The sequence below is a fragment of the Serinus canaria genome, chromosome 1A, assembly GCF_022539315.1.
Source record: "Serinus canaria isolate serCan28SL12 chromosome 1A, serCan2020, whole genome shotgun sequence".
NCBI classification, from domain to species: domain Eukaryota; kingdom Metazoa; phylum Chordata; class Aves; order Passeriformes; family Fringillidae; genus Serinus; species Serinus canaria.
The window spans coordinates 71,795,012-71,814,287 of NC_066314.1; the positions used below are offsets into that span (position 1 = coordinate 71,795,012).

The following is a 19,276-nucleotide window of genomic DNA, read 5'->3' on the forward strand; positions in this document are numbered from 1 at the left end:
GAGGAATGGTTCTGTGATAGACAATATTCCATTTCTAGTAAGGTTTAATCACAGTCGAAAATTAACCTTTGCCTAAAAGGATTAATAGCTTATTTTTATGTAGTTCTTGTCACAGTTACAGTATTTTGCAGACACTTCCTGTGTCGCTTTGTGGTTCAAGAAAGAACCATAAATATTTCTCCTTGGGCTGAACTTCAGAGGGGAGCTTTAGTGCAGTTTTGAAATTTTCAGGGAGGAAACTGAGCAGAGAGAGCACCCTGCAGCAGAGGCCACTGCAGCATCAAGAGGCTGATGGCTTCTCCTTCCCCAGTCCCATCTTTCTTAGCAAGTTCTCTTTGGTGCAGATAGGCATTTGAGGAGTGTTGCTTTAATTGCTTCAGCCCCACAGGCTTGGCAGAGCTAGAAACTTCCTCTGAGCCAGTGTCTCTGCAGCAGACCTGAGAGGCAAGGCTATGGCTTCCTGCTCCTCTGGCATTAATTACTAATTACAGGAAATAACTTACAGGTCTAGTTTTGTATTGATGCAGTTATATTGTTATAACTTCTGGTATTTCATGGTTTTTATTGATAGGTATACGTGGGGAGATCAACGTGGTGGTGAAAGTAGATCTCTTCAATGATTTAAACAGATTTAGGCAGTCATCCTGTGGAGTCAAATTTTTTTGCAGTAAGTAGAGGAAAAAAGTTTATTTGGACAAAAACTTTTTCCGTCCTTTCCTTTCTTTGCCTCTTCTGTCTCCCTTCTCATGGCAGACAAGGGAGCTCATTGCATCTACCTGTCAGAGATAACATTGACACAAATTGCTTTTCTTTTTTAACGCATTTTTACTGTTCACGTTTCAAAGCAATGTAAACTATGGGATTATTATCCCATAACTAATGGGATTTTTAATGTCCAGAAGTTGCATTTCAGTGCCTATGCATGCACGCATGGTGTTATTTTGGGTTGAAATCCTTTTAAAGAGGCCCAAAGTGAAAAGGTTTCATAAAGGTACATGCTGAAACTGGTACACTGGACAGTTATCTTACCAGGGTTCCACAATTTCATGAGCAAAACTTCCTGGGTGTGACCACGTTTTCACAGAAAATTGTCTGGATGACATAATTTCTTTCTGTGATTTGATGGCTTTGTTGCTGTGCTTGGCTGGGAGGCCTGTCTCTTACCCCTTTGCTGTGTGTGTCCGTACAGCCACGTCCATCCCCAAGTGCTACCGGGCCGTGGTGATCCACGGCTTCGTGGAGGAGCTGGTGGTGAACGAGGACCCCGAGTACCAGTGGATCGACCGCATCCGCACCCCGCGCGCCTCCAACGAGGCCCGCCAGAGGCTCATCTCGCTCATGTCAGGTACCGGCCCTGCCCGTGGGGGCCCTGCCCGTGGGGGCCCTGCCCGTGGGGGCACAGGCACGGGGCCCTGCCCGTGGGGGCCCTGCCCGTGGGGGCCCTGCCCGTGGGGGCACAGGCACGGGGCCCTGCCCGTGGGGGCCCTGCCCGTGGGGGCACAGGCACGGGGCCCTGCCCGTGGGAGCCCTGCCCGTGGGGGCACCAAGGCAATCCAGCTACACAGAATCATTAATTTTTTTAATTATGTCCTCCTAAAAAAGTATCACTGACAGAACGCTTTCTTATAGTCACAGTCTTTCAGTCCTTGCGTGCAGTTAATAGGAGGGCAGTGTTTGGTTTGCAGTCAAGGGGCAAAAAGTAGGAAATAAGTTGAAATATGCTTAAATAAATCAGTAAATAAGAAATTATAGATGCTTTTTCATATAGATTTTAAGATGTCAGAGTCAAAGACCCCAAAAGAGAATAGAAGTTCACTGCAACTCTGAGCTCTTTATCTTTTGTTTTGTAGGTGAATTACAAAGGAAGATTGGCTTGAAGGTGCTTGAAATGAGAGGAAATGCTGTTGTTGGTTATTTGCAGTGTTTTGATTTGGAGGGAGAGTCTGGACTCGTTGTGAGAGCCATAGGAACAGCCTGCACGTTGGATAAATTAAGTAACACATCAGCATTTTTACCTGCATGTAACTCCCCATCCAAAGAAATGAAGGAGTAAGTATGAATTAGTAGCTTGTAGGAAAACAAATTTCACCTCTCTTCCTTTCATACTCATGCAGTTTTTCATAACCAGTGTGATTTCTTTTTTTCCCCAGAATTTTGTTTTTCTTTTGTAGTTTTATTTGTCTGCAATAAGTTTTCTATCCCACGATTCTGAAATGTTTTACTTTGGATGAGTTGTTATTTCAGTAGAAGCTGGAGTGAGAGTTCTTACTTAAGATGACTTTCTTTGTATTTATGTAGCAATAGTACTACATATCCTTGGCTTGTTTAACTGATCCACCAGTTTAACTGTAATTTGTTCTGTTTTGATGCTGTGTTTGTGCAATGAGCACTTTCGTGAGGACCTCTCACAAATATACTTTTGGTTCAAGCCTATATGTTTATAATTGTATAAGAGAAGATAAGTTTTGAATTCTGATCGTTTTCTCAGTAAACTAGACAATGACCCCAAAGAGGTCTCATCTTTTATTGTGAGCTTTGCTTTTTACTGTTGTAAAACAAGAAGGACCATGGCAAAACAGGTGGACAGTGAACTTGCAGAGAAATCTTTTTACTGTGAGAATTAGAATTTTGTGATTTTTGTCATATGTACTGCAACACAAAACAGTTTGACTGCAATGTTTTGATATGCATACAAATTAATAGAAATATATCTTGCAGTCTTCTTTCAACTGTTGCTACTTTTTTGCAAGGATAAATTAGTTTTTTTCTGTTTGGTAGAGCAATACAGGAAGGAAAAAACTGCACCCAGAAATGTGTTACATATCCTGTATTTCTGGATGTATTAAATGAAGTAGCCATTTTCATTAACTTGAACTGTTCTGTCATTTCAAGAGAGGCGAGGCATTTTTGTTGTGCAGGCATCAATTGCTCTGCAGAATTTTGCAAAATATGAGCTGACTTTTAAAAATTACTGTTTTCTATTTCACAGCATAGCTTGTTCGACTTGTCTTGATGTTAAAAAATTACCTTTAAAAGAGCTTCAGGATACAGTGCAGCATAGAGCAACAGCATGGTGTTTAAAAACAAAAAAGGTAGACCTAGTAATTATCAACTTAAAAAGTACCCATAAATAAGCCAGTGGCTTTCACTCTGCAGCAAAATGTGGAAATCCCACCTCCCACATTATCCACGTTCAACTTGGTGATGGGTATTGTCTCAGTTCAAAAAATGGGAATGTTTCTCTAAGGCAGCAAGATCAACTAATTTGATTCTTCTTATTCTTGGCTTTACTTACTTGGTGGCCTGTTGCCAGAAATCCATGATGCAGTCACAAGCAAGTGCTTAAGCTGTTCCTTTCCCTTCTTTTATTTCATCTGGACTCTTGCATGCTAGGAATTGCAATTCTTAGAGCCTGCTTAGAGTAAGAGATCTCCTCTATCTAAACTTCCCTGAAATCATTGGTAACATAACTTTGCAACCTGTTTGTATGTATTGTTTTCTTTTCTTCCACCCTGGCTGCAAACTCTCTCAGGTCTCCGCTGGTTCACGCGCCGAGCCATGGATGCCGCTCGACCCACAACAGCCCAATTCACACTGCTACTGGCTCACGGCTCACTCAGAACTTCTCTGTGTCTGTTCCCACTCTCATCTACACTGGTACGAGTCTGCTGACACTCACAGCTGGGGAGAGGCAGCCGCAGGCACAGTGCCCTCAGGGCAGGCAGGCAGGGTAGGCAGGTACTCTCCTCCCTCATTGCCTCACGACACACCTGCTGTTACCAGGGTGCTGCAGCTCAAGGAAGTGCAGGACAGGTTCTTGGAGATGCATCAGTCTCTTCCACAAAGCCACACTCTTCACTTTAACATGCTCTTGCTTCCTGTGAAATTAACTAAAACCATAAGGTGATGTCACTGGGAAACATGGATTTGAGCTCTTAATTGCTTTCAAACATAATTCACATGCAGTAGGTTTTAAAGTGGTTCTAGGAAGGGTCTGTGCTATTTGTGGAAGAGATGGTTTTAGAGAGCAGGTAAGTCAAGCTGTGCATAAAGAAACTGTTTGTCAATAGAGTTGTTCCCATAAAGATTCTCCTCTTTGCTCTGTTTTTAGCTGTGGCATGCTGCTGATGCTATAGGATAAGGAAACATTTTTTTTTTACCTTAAAATGCATATGTGTATATACATAAGTGTATAAATATGTATAAACACAGCTGTAATTTGAAATCATTTTTTCTTTATTAAACTAACTCAAAGCATTGTGTATTTGACCAGAATTTTAAGCCATAAACTTTTCAATTTTTTATTTTGCATATATATAAATATATATATGATTTTTGTCACATCTCATGCCGTTCATTTGGCTTAATTGTTCCATTGTAGATGATGAGCATCTGTCTGTAGGATGCTGAGAGGGTAAAACAGCATTTCTTTGCCTCTGGCCTCATTCCCAGCCTCGCTCCTAAGGAATAGCTGCTGGCCCTGCCCCAGTCCCATCCTGGTGTTCGGATCATGCTGCTGTCAGCCAGGTCCTTTGGCACAGGATTACTGAATATGTTTCCACCTTCTTCTGGCAGGATTCCTTTCAATGAAGATCCCAATCCCAATACATATTCATCAGGACCCTCCACCCCTCTGAAAAACCAAACCTATTCCTTTTCACCTTCCAAGTCCTACAGTCGACAGTCCTCTTCTTCTGACACAGATTTGAGTTTGACACCCAAAACTGGTAAGGCACTTCCACCCACTTTTTGTTTAAGTTGTTTCTCTTTTTATATTTTCATTCAACCCCTTTTGCTTTTTGGCATTTAAGTTATCAAAATGATGTGAAAATTGGAGACCTCACACAGCACACCTCAAGCTCTAAAGGGTTTCTGCAGGGTCAGAATTTCAATCTTGCCTGTATTTCCACTGTCCTGGATAACATGAAAATTACTTTTGTAACACAACTGTATTGAAGTCAAAACATCTCAGAGCATTAAGGGAGTCTTAAGTAATTGCCTTTTCCTTATTTCCTCCATTTCATATCACAGATCATAGGAGTGTATTTCTCACCACAGTGTGTTAAGGATGCTGTTACTAAAACCATGTAGCCCTCAAGCCTATTGTGTTGGGCCCTAAGTTTACTGCATACATTTATCTAATTTTGAACTCCCTTTTGCCAATTCAAAACTAGAAATGTAGCAGCCAGTGTCTTTTAATTCTCTTGGTATATGGAAATAGCTTTACGTACAACAGTATACACTTTCAAAGTAGCTTTAATTACATTAGAAGTAATCCAGCCACCTTCAAAAAGCATTTTTTCTTTTTCCATTGCTTTATCATAATTTTTTCAACTTGTTTTTTCCTCCCTCCTTATTTTTTAGTTTGTGCTTAGAATCGTGTCAGTAATAACTGACAGCAAAACTCAAACAATTAATGTATGTTTTCATTATATGGCCAATGCTATGAATTTTGCAACCATAGGGCAAAGTATTTTCTACAATTGTTTATGGAAGTGTGGTTAGTTTTTAAATGATGCTTTAAATTGTATTTGAAGCCCAGAACATTCTTGGCTCCATATAATTAGATAAATTTTAAACGTATTAAGGTTGTTCATTCAGCTTTACTTGATAGCACTCCTTTCAAGAATTTTTCCTGGCAAATAAATTGAATATTACATTCAAATGGAGTTGTATGAAATATTTCATGCAGTTTATTCCCTAGATGTATTAAAAATATCCCCAATTAGCAAGCTGTCTTTCTTAGTGCTGTCTTCTCTGTCCCATTTTTAAAACAAACAAACAAAAAAAAGCACACTTTAGTTTTTGTCCTTTTTAAAGGCTGTCCTCTGGGTAACCTGTGGTGGTCACTCATTTAAAGGACCTACCAATAGAACTGGATGCTTATTACTTGGGAGCACCCCAAATTCAGGTGTTTGGCTTACTGAATATTTGAAAACCTGTTTCTTTTGATCAGATTTTCCATGGTAAAGATGATGTCGTGTGAAGGATTTAAATGTAATATAGCTGGTCATCTTTCTCGATGTAAGTGTTGTGAATTTAGGCAAGTGCAACTCACTGTGAATGTGTGAAGGTTTTAAAGCAGCAGCCTTGTGTATTTCCTGGCAATATTAGGTAGGTGGATAAATCCTGTTGTCTTCAGTCAGTTCCTTCAGAACTAAAAAAGATCATCATTGGTGCCTCTTATTTGTAGGGATTTTTCAAGAATGTGCAGATATTTTTAGCTATCTTTCTAGTATTAAAGCAAACTGTGGGCATAGTTTTGCTTACTAGCACTCTTTTTGGCAACTTTTAACTCTGCTGCTGAAACTTGTCCAGAGAGGATTTTCTAGTTATATTTAAACATGCTGTATCTTGCTATCACAAACTTAATTTTGAATCTTAATGGATTTAAAGGACAATACCTCATGAGTAATTTGCTTTACTTTTACCTAAAATTTGATGATATGCAGAAGACACTTCCATAACATACTAAATACAGTATGTTGTTCTTAACAGTTACTGTATATGTTTAGACCTGTTTTCATTTCCCAAGGCTGTTACTGAGTTCAGGCATTTCAGTGTGTAAGTTAGTGATCTCAGCAGTTAAACAAAGTTAAAGAAATGCAAACTTGTCATGTGACACATCTGATGTTACCAGGTTCGAGATACCCATTACTCAGGTTGGCTGATGTGAAAAAAGAAGTCTTTTCTGCTGTTTGTGCAGTGTATTATATTCGTCTTTATTTCTCAGTCAGGTCTTGTGCTGACATGTCTGAGATGGACATTAACCTGGAGAAACAGTGCAGATACTCCATTTTCCAGTATGAGTAACAAAACACTGGACGTTGGAACTTGGATCTGCTTAAGCATCTAATCTTCAATAGCTCCAAATCTGGAGAATATTACCTTGATGTCTTCTGTGAAATACAATTGTGCTTGTGTTATACATTCTGGTCTATAGATACATTGCTGAATTTGGGTTTGAAGTTAGAATTCTGGGAGTAGGGATGTATTTTATGCCACTGCAAATGAACAGAATCAGGCTGACAAAAAGCATGATGTTTTTTAATGAGATAATACATTCTGATGTGCCATAGCATATGTTTGGAGGAAATGGGTAAGGTGGGAACTCCTTTACTTGATGGGAACTTAGAATTCTACAAGATTTGTTACTCTAAAAAATCATAAAATGAATCCATGGCCTCTTTGGAAAATAACCTTTTCTACTGAGATAATGCAAGTAATCAGATTAAGTGTGTGCAAAGACTCTGTTGTTTGGGTTTTACTCCATACTATTTGCTATCAAATTTTGATTGGCATTTAAAATGTTTAATTACCATGTCTCTGGAAAATTAATTTCAAATTAAGTTAATCAAGTAATGGTTTTTAAAGACACGCTTCTCATGTACGTTGTGGAGCTGCATTGTCATTCCATTTCTTTGTATGTCAAGAAATAATTTGCAGTAAGTGTTGATTCCTTTAGAGAAAACAAATATGCTTCATTTTGATTTCTTTTGTCTGTTTCTTTAGTCATCTTCTGAATCTACATCTCTGTCTCTATTACTTTCCTCCACAGCACCTATCCCACAGGGACCCAGGATTTTCCTGTTTCCCAGCTCCCCTACACTCTCTTGTGATTCCCCACACCTTAAAAAGTCCTGTCTCCTCCTCTCGGGGTCTAGCATTAAACCTCTACACTCTAGCCATGTCAGCCCAGTTGTTCTGAGGAAAAGTGTTTCTTTCACTGAAGAGCTGCTTCTGGCTGCTTCTGGTAGGATCTATCTATTATGGCCTTTTAAACGAACTTTTAAGGAAATGTTATTTGATTAACACACAGATGCTTCTATAACCCTGGGTTTGCTCAGTTAGCCTCTGAAAACTGCTGGCTACATGACTATGCATTCCATCTCTCACCTCTACCCCAGAAGCTTGAAACACCTTCAGAACTTCTTAGAGGACTTGAAACAATGTCATTTATGCTACAGAATTACTTCTTTACCCTTGAAAAATATCCTTTGCTAATTGAACTGAAATAATTTGCTTTATTTGTTATCCCACACATTCTCTTCACTTTGTTGCTCCTGCATTTTGCATGGAGCAACTGCTCATTGCGCTTGCTCGTGAATTCATTCATCATTTGCTGAAATAGTGGTTGTCAGATGCTACCAACTCTGCTTTTTAATTTAACCTTTCAAACAATGCCCGTGCTTTTTATTTTTACTGCCCACTTTTTCATTTCACTGACATGGATTATTTTTATAGATTTCAATTAAATAGTTGTTGATATTGCTTCACTTTTTTTGTAGTAAGTCTTTTGGTTAGCTTGTATTTTTTGAGTTTGTTTCATGTGCAGTATATATGCTATGTTTGTCTGTATTTATTCTTGTATAGTCCCTGACAATGATGTTTAGAATCAATGCTAAATAGTAAAAGCAATTTAATCTTGTTTAATGGGACTATACAGATACTAATAGTTTTGTTTCCTTATCCAAGAACAGCTAAAAATACTCATTGAAGATTGTAATGGTTATATGTCTAAGTACATGTAATGGTAGCTTAGTAATGCTTGAAAATGAATGAATGAAGTTAGGAATGAATTTACATACATTATTAAGTCTGGTATTATTTCTAGATCTCCCAGTCTTTGGTAAAAACAAATAACTGCACTTTGATGTATATTTACACTCTTGTTCATCCTTACCAGATTCCTGATCAGAAGGAAAAGGAAACTAGCAAGGAATTTTTATGTTGAATTAGTTTGAAATTCTGGAAACGAAAATCTTGGCTTCATTTCTAACTTTGCACTGTGCTGTTTGTATTTCATCCTGCTCCTGACAGCTTTCTGTTCTTAACACTCTGCTTTCCTCTGCTGCTTAGGAGCTTCTTTTGCTTTGTCATGTTAGCCCTGATGGCTTTAGACCTGAGGAATAGCAAGGAGAATGTGTTTTAGGCATGATATCTTAGCAAGAGAATCTGAGTCACTAGCACTGTGTTTGCCTGCTTTAGGAAAAGCCCAACCTTGGCCTGTGTTTGCAGTGCTGTGTGACCCCAGAGCCCCCAGGTCATTGTCAGACACATAACCTGCAGCTCAGCACACTCTGTGAGGGGAGCATGTCCCTGCTATGAGTAATGCCACAGCACAGGTGTTGGTGCACTGAGCAGCTTCCTCTGCACACACCTGCAGTGCACAGGCAATGCCACAGCACAGGTGTTGGTGCACTGAGCAGCTTCCTCTGCACACACCTGCAGTGCACAGGCAATGCCACAGCACAGGTGTTGGTGCACTGAGCAGCTTCCTCTGCACACACCTGCAGTGCACAGGCAATGCCACAGCACAGGTGTTGGTGCACTGAGCAGCTTCCTCTGCACACACCTGCAGTGCACGGGCAATGCCACAGCAGGGACATTAGTGCACTGAGCAGCTTCCTCTGCACACACCTGCAGTGCACAGGTAATGCCACAGCACAGGTGTTGGTGCACTGAGCAGCTTCCTCTGCACACACCTGCAGTGCACAGGCAATGCCACAGCAGGGACATTAGTGCACTGAGCAGCTTCCTCTGCACACACCTGCAGTGCACAGGTAATGCCACAGCAGGGACATTAGTGCACTGAGCAGCTTCCTCTGCACACACCTGCAGTGCACAGGTAATGCCACAGCAGGGACATTAGTGCACTGAGCAGCTTCCTCTGCACACACCTGCAGTGCACAGGTAATGCCACAGCACAGGTGTTAGTGCACTGAGCAGCTTCCTCTGCACACACCTGCAGTGCACAGGTAATGCCACAGCACAGGTGTTAGTGCACTGAGCAGCTTCCTCTGCACACACCTGCAGTGCACAGGTAATGCCACAGCACAGGTGTTGGTGCACTGAGCAGCTTCCTCTGCACACACCTGCAGTGCACAGGCAATGCCACAGCACAGGTGTTGGTGCACTGAGCAGCTTCCTCTGCACACACCTGCAGTGCACAGGCAATGCCACAGCACAGGTGTTGGTGCACTGAGCAGCTTCCTCTGCACACACCTGCAGTGCACAGGCAATGCCACAGCACAGGTGTTGGTGCACTGAGCAGCTTCCTCTGCACACACCTGCAGTGCACAGGCAATGCCACAGCACAGGTGTTGCTGCACTGAGCAGCTTCCTCTGCACACACCTGCAGTGCACAGGTAATGCCACAGCACAGGTGTTGGTGCACTGAGCAGCTTCCTCTGCACACACCTGCAGTGCACAGGTAATGCCACAGCAGGGACATTAGTGCACTGAGCAGCTTCCTCTGCCCAAACCCTCTGTGCTAGGGGGAGGGCTGGAGGTGAAATTCTGAAAGAAGGAAAGAGAGAATTACCATGTTATGCAAAATTGGAGTTGATCTCCTGTTCATAATCTGCAGGTTATGTGTGTGCCAATACAGTCATCAAATAAGTGTAGTTTTAAATGCTGAGCAGTAGTAGCCCCTAGCTTATTTGAATGAATCTGATGAGTATTTCATAGTGTAAAATAACTTGTATTTTTTTTTCAGAGTTTATATTCAAATCAGAGGATATGCCTTGCCTTTGTACTTTCTTCTTGTTCCTAATCATGCATTATGTAACTGCTGCTGTAATTATGTGTACAGTCTCCTACTTGTAGTTAGGAAGATGGTTTAGTTACCAGAAGCTCTCTGAAAACCAGATTTTTACTACTTCTATTAAATAAAATATTGTCATAATATTAGTGAGAAATGCACAACCATAGAGTAGTCTGACAGAGACTCTTTTTGATAAGGGCAGATAATCTGGTTATATAAAAACTTCCTGGGAAAATTAGATCTCTATTTAAATCATAGGCAAAACGTCATAACAAGAAAATAAAATAAAGTTATATGTTGTAGGAAAGAATTTTAAATCCATGTCTTTAGGTTTTTATGTTTTAAAGTTGATTTTAATTCAGGTTGACAGCAGGAAAAAAATCTTGGGGGGGTTTGTTCAAATACTATAAAATCACTGCTAGTTGTGTGAAAAGGAAAACCTAGAACAACCCTCAAGCCAAAATTAAATTTTTGATGCTTTTTTTTTCCTTAAAAATTAAAATTATGGGGATACTTTGACTGTTTTCAATGACTCATTTTTATCTATTTTGAACTCACCCTTTGATTACAAATTATAATATATGTTTCTTTGCATGTCATTTGTACTGATATTCTTCAGGAATGGGCAGTGGGAGTGCTGGAAAAGAAGGGGGGCCATTTAAAACTCTTTTAAGACAACAGACTCAGTCAGCTCTGGAACAAAGGGTAAGGCATTTTATACTTCCATTTCTGCTCTACTGAAGTAAAAATTTATTTTGTAGTAAGTTAATGTTTGCTGTTACTTTCTGTTTGAAAGCATGTAATTTTAGGTCTGAACTTACAACTAGTGTTGACTGTTTAATAGCCCTTTTATACACAAATTATTTAAATATTAGTATATTACTAAAGCCCTGGGAAAAGCAGAGCAATTAACTGTGCACAGCACTCAAGTAATTGCAGTGGTATTAAGAAGTTATGGGAGAAATTGCCATTGTGTGATCTCTGAAAGGTACTGATGCATGTTAAGTTTAACACTTGAGTAAAAACATGATGTTAAAGTTTTTACAGAAGCCGAATTCAGAAACATTGGCATAGATTTAAACAAGCTGAAAATCCCATTTGGGTTTGGGAAAAGTTTCAGGTTTTGGGAATGGAGTTGATACCTTGTGCCCCATTTAATGGAGTAGAAGGTAGCCTTTAATTGGGAACTTGAACCTGAGCTATTTGCCAAGCTGTAAAAGGCATTTATAGATTTAAACTTTTCCTCTCTTGGACTAAAAAGGCCATCTGTCATTATGCTAAATAGACTATATGATGAAAATAGTGGTTTTAATTAACTGTTTACATGTGAAATTATTTTTTTATAAACTATACACTGCTTTGATCAAATGTTGATAACGAGGTGTCTTGAAGGAAGAAACGTGAGTATATTCGTACCCAGAAATAAATGTATTGCACCTAAGCCAGTGCCATGGGAGCATGTGTGTTAGCTGGGAACAGAACCATTGCAGCTGTGGGACCTCAGAGGCAGTTTGTGCCCAAAGAGTACTCGGTTTGGGTGAGTGGATGACTCTCTTCTGTCTCTGTGTTGCCGTGGCTCAGGGAGGATCGCCCCGCAGGTTCTGTGCCAGGCGGGTACGTTGGAACAAACGGGACCCCCCAGCCCTCTCCCTGCTTCTGGGGATTGGGGGCTTGGGAGCCTTTGCAGATTTCTTTGTGATTTTGTTCATGCAGAATTTTTAAAATTTGTTGGTTTTAAGAGCATTTTTTAGATCAGTGTATTTTGCATGTTGATACATTTCAGTTAACATTTTAGTTTAGGTACGAATACAAACCCATGGCTTTTTGCTTTTAATTTTTTATTTTGGCTGAAGGAATGCTTTAAAACAAGCCTTTTTTTCTGTTCACCTTTGATTTTGCTAGCATTTAGATGTTCCATGGCTGATCTTTTTATTTCCTTAGGAAGCTTTTTAAAGACAATAAAAAAGTAAGTTGAGAGCCCTTAACATATTTTTAGAGTCTGAATTATTTGCACATTTTTTTGATGAGGTCCTTGTATTGGCTAGTAGAAAAACGTTACTGTAAAATGAGGCGGAGATAGGTTGAATCTGTTATTGATGGCGATTATGATGTAGCAGCAAAGCATGTGGACAGTTAATTGATAAAAAATATGTTCATTCTGTCTTCTGAAAATTCCATATTGGATGTGGTTTTGCTATGGTGTTACCTCTTTTGGTTACCTTGAAGTTAACTGGAATGAATAGCATCTATAAGTTATTTTTTCTCTTTTAGTACTACACCCATAAACAGTGCACATAAACATCTACTTGTCTGGATTACTTACTTACCAGGATAGCAAGTATTTGGGAAAACCAAGAATAAATTCAGTATATACAATGCCGTTTCACATGTATTAGATATATCATAAAATCCCAGAATACTTTAAGAGACCTTAATGGTCATCTTATTCCAACCACCCTGCCTTGGGCAGGAACACATTCTGTGAGACCAGGTTGCTCAAATAGTTCTTTTCAGTCTTAGATTATTGGGGCATATGGTAATGCTAAGTTACCTGAAAATATGTTCATTTAGTTGCATGTCTCAGCAGCTTTTTCTTAACCAAATGTGGTTTTGGTGTGTTACTTAAATAACCCTGACTGCAAACTGAACAGGGTTAGTTAGAAGGGTAATATTCCTCAATTGCTTCCCCGAAAATAAATCTGTAGAAAATACAGTGGAAAACTCAGGTACATGTTACATTGTACGTTAATAACTGTTGGCAATTTCCTGGACATCTGTAGATAGCAAGAGTAACTGTAGCACAGCTGCCTTTCTGTCTATTTTTAACTAAAAATACATGCTGCATTTCCATGAGTAGGAAGATCTGATGTTATCTTACTCCTCAAACCTTAGCCTATATTTTTGTAGAAATGGCCAAAAGCTTCTCTCAGTGGTATTTAGTGTCTCACTTCACAAATTCAGGACAAATTCCGGTTTCTTTCTGGTTTTACGTTCTGCAAGTGCTTGAGTGATCTCTTTGGCTGCCTTTTCAAAATGGGGATCTGGAGTCCTTCATCTCTGAAGGGCACTGCAGGAAATCTGTTCTCTGGGAGATATGTTTGGCTGAAATCCTAACTTGAACATCTTTTCTTTCCTGTGACTTCGTACCCACCCATCCCCTTAGTTCAGGTCAAGAAAAGCTGTGAGGTTGTTTGGCCACCTTGTGGGGTGGTGCAGTAATTTTGAACTCTTGAAGTTTACAACATGTAATTGAGGCTGGAACTTGTATTTAAGTAATATAATAATAACATTTAAAAAACCTCTAAATTAAAGAAAAAAAGTCTTCATGTGAAGTGATGGAGTTTGATCTGTGTCAGAATGACTGAGAGATTGTTAATTCTGTCACAATGGTTCAGTGAGTCTGTTACCCACATTTGTCTGTGGCTCAAGTTAACTGAAGAAGACCTTATTTTATCATGTGTCATAATACAGGCTTGGGAGTATTATATATTTGTTGAGATGGAACCAAGTTGTTATTTGAAGTTTTACCTGGTTTCTAGTGTAAGGAATCAGGCAAACTGGAAGTTGTGAGCATGTTAAAATTACTTGCAGTACACAGCCTTATGGAAAGGAACAGAAAGTGGATAAACTTCTGAATTTCCATTTAGATTAAAAACCATTGGATTTGCTCAAGCTTTAGAGCATGGAGTATTGTTTCCTGTGCTCACTCCATACTGCTTCAGCCTGGTGTAAATGTGTGTGTATACATAGAATGTAAGTGTAGTAAAGGCTTAGTGGAATTCCATATAGGTGGCACATTCAGAAAACTCATTTATTCATTTCTGCAGTCCTGGGAAAGCAAATATTTTGAGTATTTTGACTATTCTGATAGCTTGCAAGGTGCTTTGCAATCTCTTAGAACCTTCTGGGGGAATCTTCACTGCATCCCTCTCTAGAATCTGTCTCTGCTCCTGGAGACCCATCAGTCAAGCAGGTTTGCAGAATCCTGGGGTGAAATCTTCCTACTTCTTAGTTGCATCTTAAGGCAAAACTGCAGGGTTTGGCTTTTGTGATTTTTTTTCTTTTTCTTCTAATTATTGATACTATGGTGGCTGATTTCAAAGTTTGCCTTTTAATTTTGGAAGTTTAGGCCAAATGAAAATCCAGAGAACTTGAAGTTTGTAGCAGCTTTTAAAAGTTCTAGGAGTTTCTATAAGAAGGGTGGCAAGAATCCTGAAGTATTAATTTTTAAACCTACGTTGGCTTTAGTTTAAGATGATTTTTCATGCCATGTATTGCTGGAGGAACCTGATCCTCACTGAATCTGCAGCATGTGTGCTGTTCAGGTAGAAGCTTGGTTGAATCCAAGTATGTGAGAAAGGAATCTATCCTGTACTTTCTCTCATATAAAAATATGGTGTTTATTTGTTCAATTTAATCAGTTACTATTATACAAAACATGACTGCATGATTTTTCTTTTTTTTTCTGCTTTCTGCATTTAGAATTGCTGAACATGAATTATTGCCTTTCCCCCATAAGTGTGCTATTATGTATATATTAGACATTTCACAGAACTTCTCTGGAGCAATTAAAATCTAGGTTTGGGCTCAGTTTCTTTGAAGATGACTTTCATTTCATCAAATGTGCCTTGAAAAATTGCCATTATTACTTCCTTTGCCCCTTTCATGAATTAAAAGCTGGAGTAGTTACTGAAAGTTAACTCTTCATTTTACTTATTAACTGGAAGTGAATTATTTTAGTTTAAGAAATTACAGTTGTGTTTCAAGACCTAGGCTTCATTTTAAAAGATGTGTATTTACTTGTTATATTTAGAGCTTACTCGCAGAGCAGTCCTTTTGAAATTTTTGAGGTATGTTTTCCTGTAATAAGACAGTCCTCATTCTTGCAAGACTACAGTTCTTTTCACGCTGTGCTTCAGAATCAAACTGCAGTCAGTTGTAACAAAAACACCTGAAAATGGAAAAACAATTATTTTTTTATCAGCAACGAAAGAAGAATTCTGGTGTTTAGCAGGCATGGTAAAAGTGGATCAATAGAGATTTTGTTAATCTCTAAATATCTAAAGTTTTGGTTGTTTATCACTGTTGTGCTGAGAAACAGCTCTGTGGGGGAAAAGTATTCTTTGAGTGTGTGGGACCTGTGCTTTCCTGATCCACGGCTCTGGGGCTCCTCTGGCCCAGGGCACTGCTGTGCTTGCATTGCAGGGCAGCGAGAGCTCGGTGCATGTTACTGCCGCTCCAGGGCTGCTCAGCAGGCAGGTAATCAGTTGGTTTGTAATGCCCACAGGAATTCCCCTTTTTCACCCTGACCACCTTCCCACCGGGCTTCCTGGTCCACGTCGGGGGCGTCGTCAGCGCGCGCTCGGTGAAGCTCCTGGATCGCATCCACAACCCCGGTACGTCGGCACGGGCACGGGGGAACGCGGGGCCGGGCACGGGGGAACGCGGGGCCGGGCACGGGGGAAGGCGGGGCCCGGCACGGGGGAAGGCGGGGCCCGGCACGGGGGAACGCGGGGCCCGGCACGGGGGAACGCGGGCCGGCATTGGGGGAACGCGGGCCTGCCTGCCATGGGAATGTGGGCCTGGCACAGGCACACGGGCCTGCCTTGCTGCCTTGGTGACACCAGGCCTGAGGAGAGACAGATCCGTTCCAGCAGGGCACATCCTGCCTTCCTGCCCTGGTGGCACCTTGAGGAGGGACAGACCCTTTCCAGCAGGGCACAGCCAAACTGGCACAGCCTGCCTCCCAGCCTCGGTGGCACCTTGAGGAGGGACAGACCCTTTCCAGCTGTGCACAGCCAAACTGGCATGGCCTGCCTCCCAGCCTTGGTGGCACCTTGAGGAGGGACAGACCCTTTCCAGCTGTGCACAGCCAAACTGGCATGGCCTGCCTCCCAGCCTCGGTGGCACCTTGAGGAGGGACAGACCCGTTCCAGCAGGGCACAGCCAAACTGGCATGGGCCTACCTGGCACAGTCTGCCTCCCAGCCTCGGTGGCACCTTGAGGAGGGACAGACCCGTTCCAGCAGGGCACAGCCAAACTGGCATGGGCCTGCCTGGCACAGCCTGCCTCCCAGCCTCGGTGGCACCTTGAGGAGGGACAGACCCTTTCCAGCAGGGCACAGCTGAAGGAGTGCATTGCAGAGAGCCATTGAGGCTTGGAAAATGAGTTACTCAAAGGTTGTGGTTTTAATGAGAAACCTTTCAGCAAATTAAACTAGTAATTAAAATGCTTTGAATCAGTAACTCTGCACTGAAAACTAGCTTTGAATTTTTGAGGGGTTAATTAATTTTTTGCCGCTTTTTGTGATTAAAACTTGATGCAAGTTTTTCCATTCAAACAAAAATTATATTAAATGCTTGATCTTAACTATGAATGTTTTCCCGTTTTCAGCTCTTTGAAATCTTTAAGGACTAATGGCTACAGCCCACAACATGGTTTTTAACCTTTACAGCTATTTTTCTGTTCTTAAAAACCTTTACTGAACAGTAATTTAAGGTTTTTATTTATTTTTTTCCTGGGATTCCCAGCACAGGAACACGTGGGGTTTGCATGTCCTAGGTCTAATGTTCTGGAGCTGAGTGACTTTTGGCTCTGAAGACTTGGTTGGTTTAGTCACTGAGACCAGAAGAGGAATGCTTTGCAAAAAGTTGGAGTTGACAGCGCACTTAAAAATGCAGAGGAGAGTAAAAATAGCACCTGTAGTGGTTTTGCATGCACTAGTCAGGAGTAATAAAAGGAAGTTTGTGCAAATACATCCTTAAAAACAAGTACAAAAACCACTAATCTTTTCTTTCTATGGCCCAGAGCAAGCAATTCTCCAGGCAGGTGGATCAGATTGTTGCTGATCTAAAGATTCAGTAAACTGGCAGCATGTACACAATGTTGCTCTTTTGTTTTCCTATTCTAAGATCTATTCACACAGTGAAGAAACGACTAAAAGAAATGTCAGAATGTAATTGCTATGTGAGTCTTTCTTTACCACAAAGTTATTTTAGGATTGTGTGCTTTCAACAGATTTCTAATATGAGTCTCTTACGTCTAAAATTTACTCTGTGATAGATGTAAGACAGAATATTAAAATCAATTCAATTTTGCTCAAAAGTATTAAAAACGAATTTCTTGCATTATGCACTCCTTCCTTTTTGCCAGCTGACTGGAAGCATATAAGCCATAAGGCAAGAAGAGATGTGTGTTTGCAGACCTGCAGTGTTTCTGTGAGACTTGCACATTGCTCCTGACAAGTGAATGTAAAATGCATGATCCTTGCAACTCCCATTGCAAAAGAGCAGGAACAAAAGGGGGAATGAAGGCACATGGCTGTGGGGGGGAAGGTGGAGGAGTAGAAAAAATTCTGATATAGTTATGATTGTGAAGCATTTGAGTCAAATAAGTCTGTAAAATATTAAAGGAAGCAAACAAACTGTCAAAATAATGAATCGGGAAAACATGGAAGGGGAGAGAACATTTGCAGGTGGATTAAGAGCTTGCCAATAGGACCAAACTGCCATACACTGTCCACTTTGGTCACTAGTGCCAGATTGCTATAGCATGCTCCTTTTTCCCTTTCTATTTCAGCCTCTGATTAACTCTGCTGTCTGTGTCTTTCCAGTTCCTGTGGAGTGGTGTTGTCAATTGTGTTCTTGTTGGTAGTTTTTTTCACTATTCTGCTTCTATAACTGATCTACTAATTTGCTGTTTTGAACTCAGCCTTTGTCGGAATTATGGGTAACACAAGATCATACAAACTGCTAGACTGGAATAGTTTCAATTCAGGTATTTTATTAGTCATTCAGTACTACATATGCTGACAGAAATTATGGCAGCTCAGTGAAGTTATTAGAAATGCTCTAGGATATTTAGGTTAATGCCTCAAATTTTAATCTATTTAATCATCAAATGCCTAAATGTCCCATTTTCATGCTGTTAAAGACTTTCTTTAAAATTACAAAACATTTTTTTAGTATAAAGTAGTATTGCTAAGAATAATTTAATATCCATCTGGAAAGCTGAATGTTCAGATGTTTATTTAGTAGCCACTTTCAGCTCAGCATCCATGAAGGAAGTAATTTAGGATAAGAGAATGGGTACTTCCTTACACAGCTGGGACCAGGTCAGGTGTGATTTTTTTTTTTTTTGTTTGGTTTGGGGTTTTTTGTGTAATGGGGTTTTGGGTGTTTATTTTGGACTATTGGTTTGATTTGGGGGGACTGTTGGTTAGTTTTGTTGTTTGCATGGGCTTGCACTTTCTTCAGCCAAGGCTTTCCTCCTGTTAATTTCAGGAAATCAATGAATGTGTTTGTTCTTAATGCTAGCTCTAAAACAAAAGATCAAAAAAATATCCAAGAAAAATAGAGAACCATCAGTTTAAAGAGAAGAGTAGTATGTAACCCGGGATTTGTTGGTTCATAAATCTTGTATTGTAAAATGCAGCCAGTTACAGGACTTAAAACATAGCTATTTGAACTTTTTAATCACTTCATTACCCAGCTTGAAAAAAGCCCCAATATTATTTTTTATGCATTTTTAGTGATCAAAGTGTGTGATTTCCTTATACAGCTGTAGAAGGAATGGATGAGTTGGTGCAGTCTAGATGCAGTGAAGGCTTCTCTCTGTCCTGTTTTCCCTGTGGAAAGATAACATGCTGTGGAAGAGGGGCAGGCATAGCTTCTTTGCACAGAACATCCAAGCCAGTAGGCCTTGTCAGACTTGGGTGTTTATAAAGCTGGC

At 40.4% G+C, this 19,276-nt stretch overlaps 2 protein-coding genes across 53 annotated transcripts in view; one reads left to right on the top strand and one right to left on the bottom strand.

Moving 5' to 3' along the window:
- C2CD5 (C2 calcium dependent domain containing 5) overlaps positions 1-19,276 on the top strand; it is a 57,113-nt gene that overhangs the window by 6,548 nt on the left and 31,289 nt on the right. For 9 of the 15 annotated variants that reach the window (XM_030238249.2, XM_050983396.1, XM_050983388.1 and 6 more), the window contains exons 4-9: positions 572-667; positions 1,190-1,345; positions 1,851-2,049; positions 4,576-4,727; positions 11,166-11,251; positions 15,834-15,942. In XM_030238249.2, the coding sequence (XP_030094109.1) occupies positions 572-667; positions 1,190-1,345; positions 1,851-2,049; positions 4,576-4,727; positions 11,166-11,251; positions 15,834-15,942 (798 nt within the window). Of the gene's footprint in view, positions 1-571; positions 668-1,189; positions 1,346-1,850; positions 2,050-3,076; positions 3,093-3,521; positions 3,658-4,575; positions 4,728-7,558; positions 7,754-11,165; positions 11,252-15,833; positions 15,943-19,276 lie in introns of those variants that run through there. The other 6 variants (XM_030238256.2, XM_050983432.1, XM_050983421.1 and 3 more) reach the window with 4 other exon arrangements.
- On the bottom strand, positions 7,747-11,159 carry LOC127060413 (keratin-associated protein 10-3-like). Of its 38 annotated transcripts, XM_050983438.1 has the most exons (5): positions 10,136-11,144; positions 9,876-10,070; positions 9,746-9,810; positions 9,551-9,615; positions 7,747-9,485 (listed from the first exon to the last, which is right to left on the bottom strand). In XM_050983438.1, exons 1-5 carry the CDS (start codon positions 10,232-10,234, stop codon positions 9,103-9,105), a joined length of 807 nt encoding a protein of 268 aa, XP_050839395.1. In that variant the 5' UTR covers positions 10,235-11,144; the 3' UTR covers positions 7,747-9,102. The 38 variants fall into 38 exon arrangements, 1 of the variants encoding a protein (XP_050839395.1); XR_007779464.1 differs by lacking the exon at positions 9,551-9,615 and having other exon boundaries at positions 7,747-9,225; positions 9,421-9,485; positions 9,616-11,146; XR_007779460.1 differs by lacking the exon at positions 9,551-9,615 and having other exon boundaries at positions 7,747-9,290; positions 9,421-9,485; positions 9,616-11,146.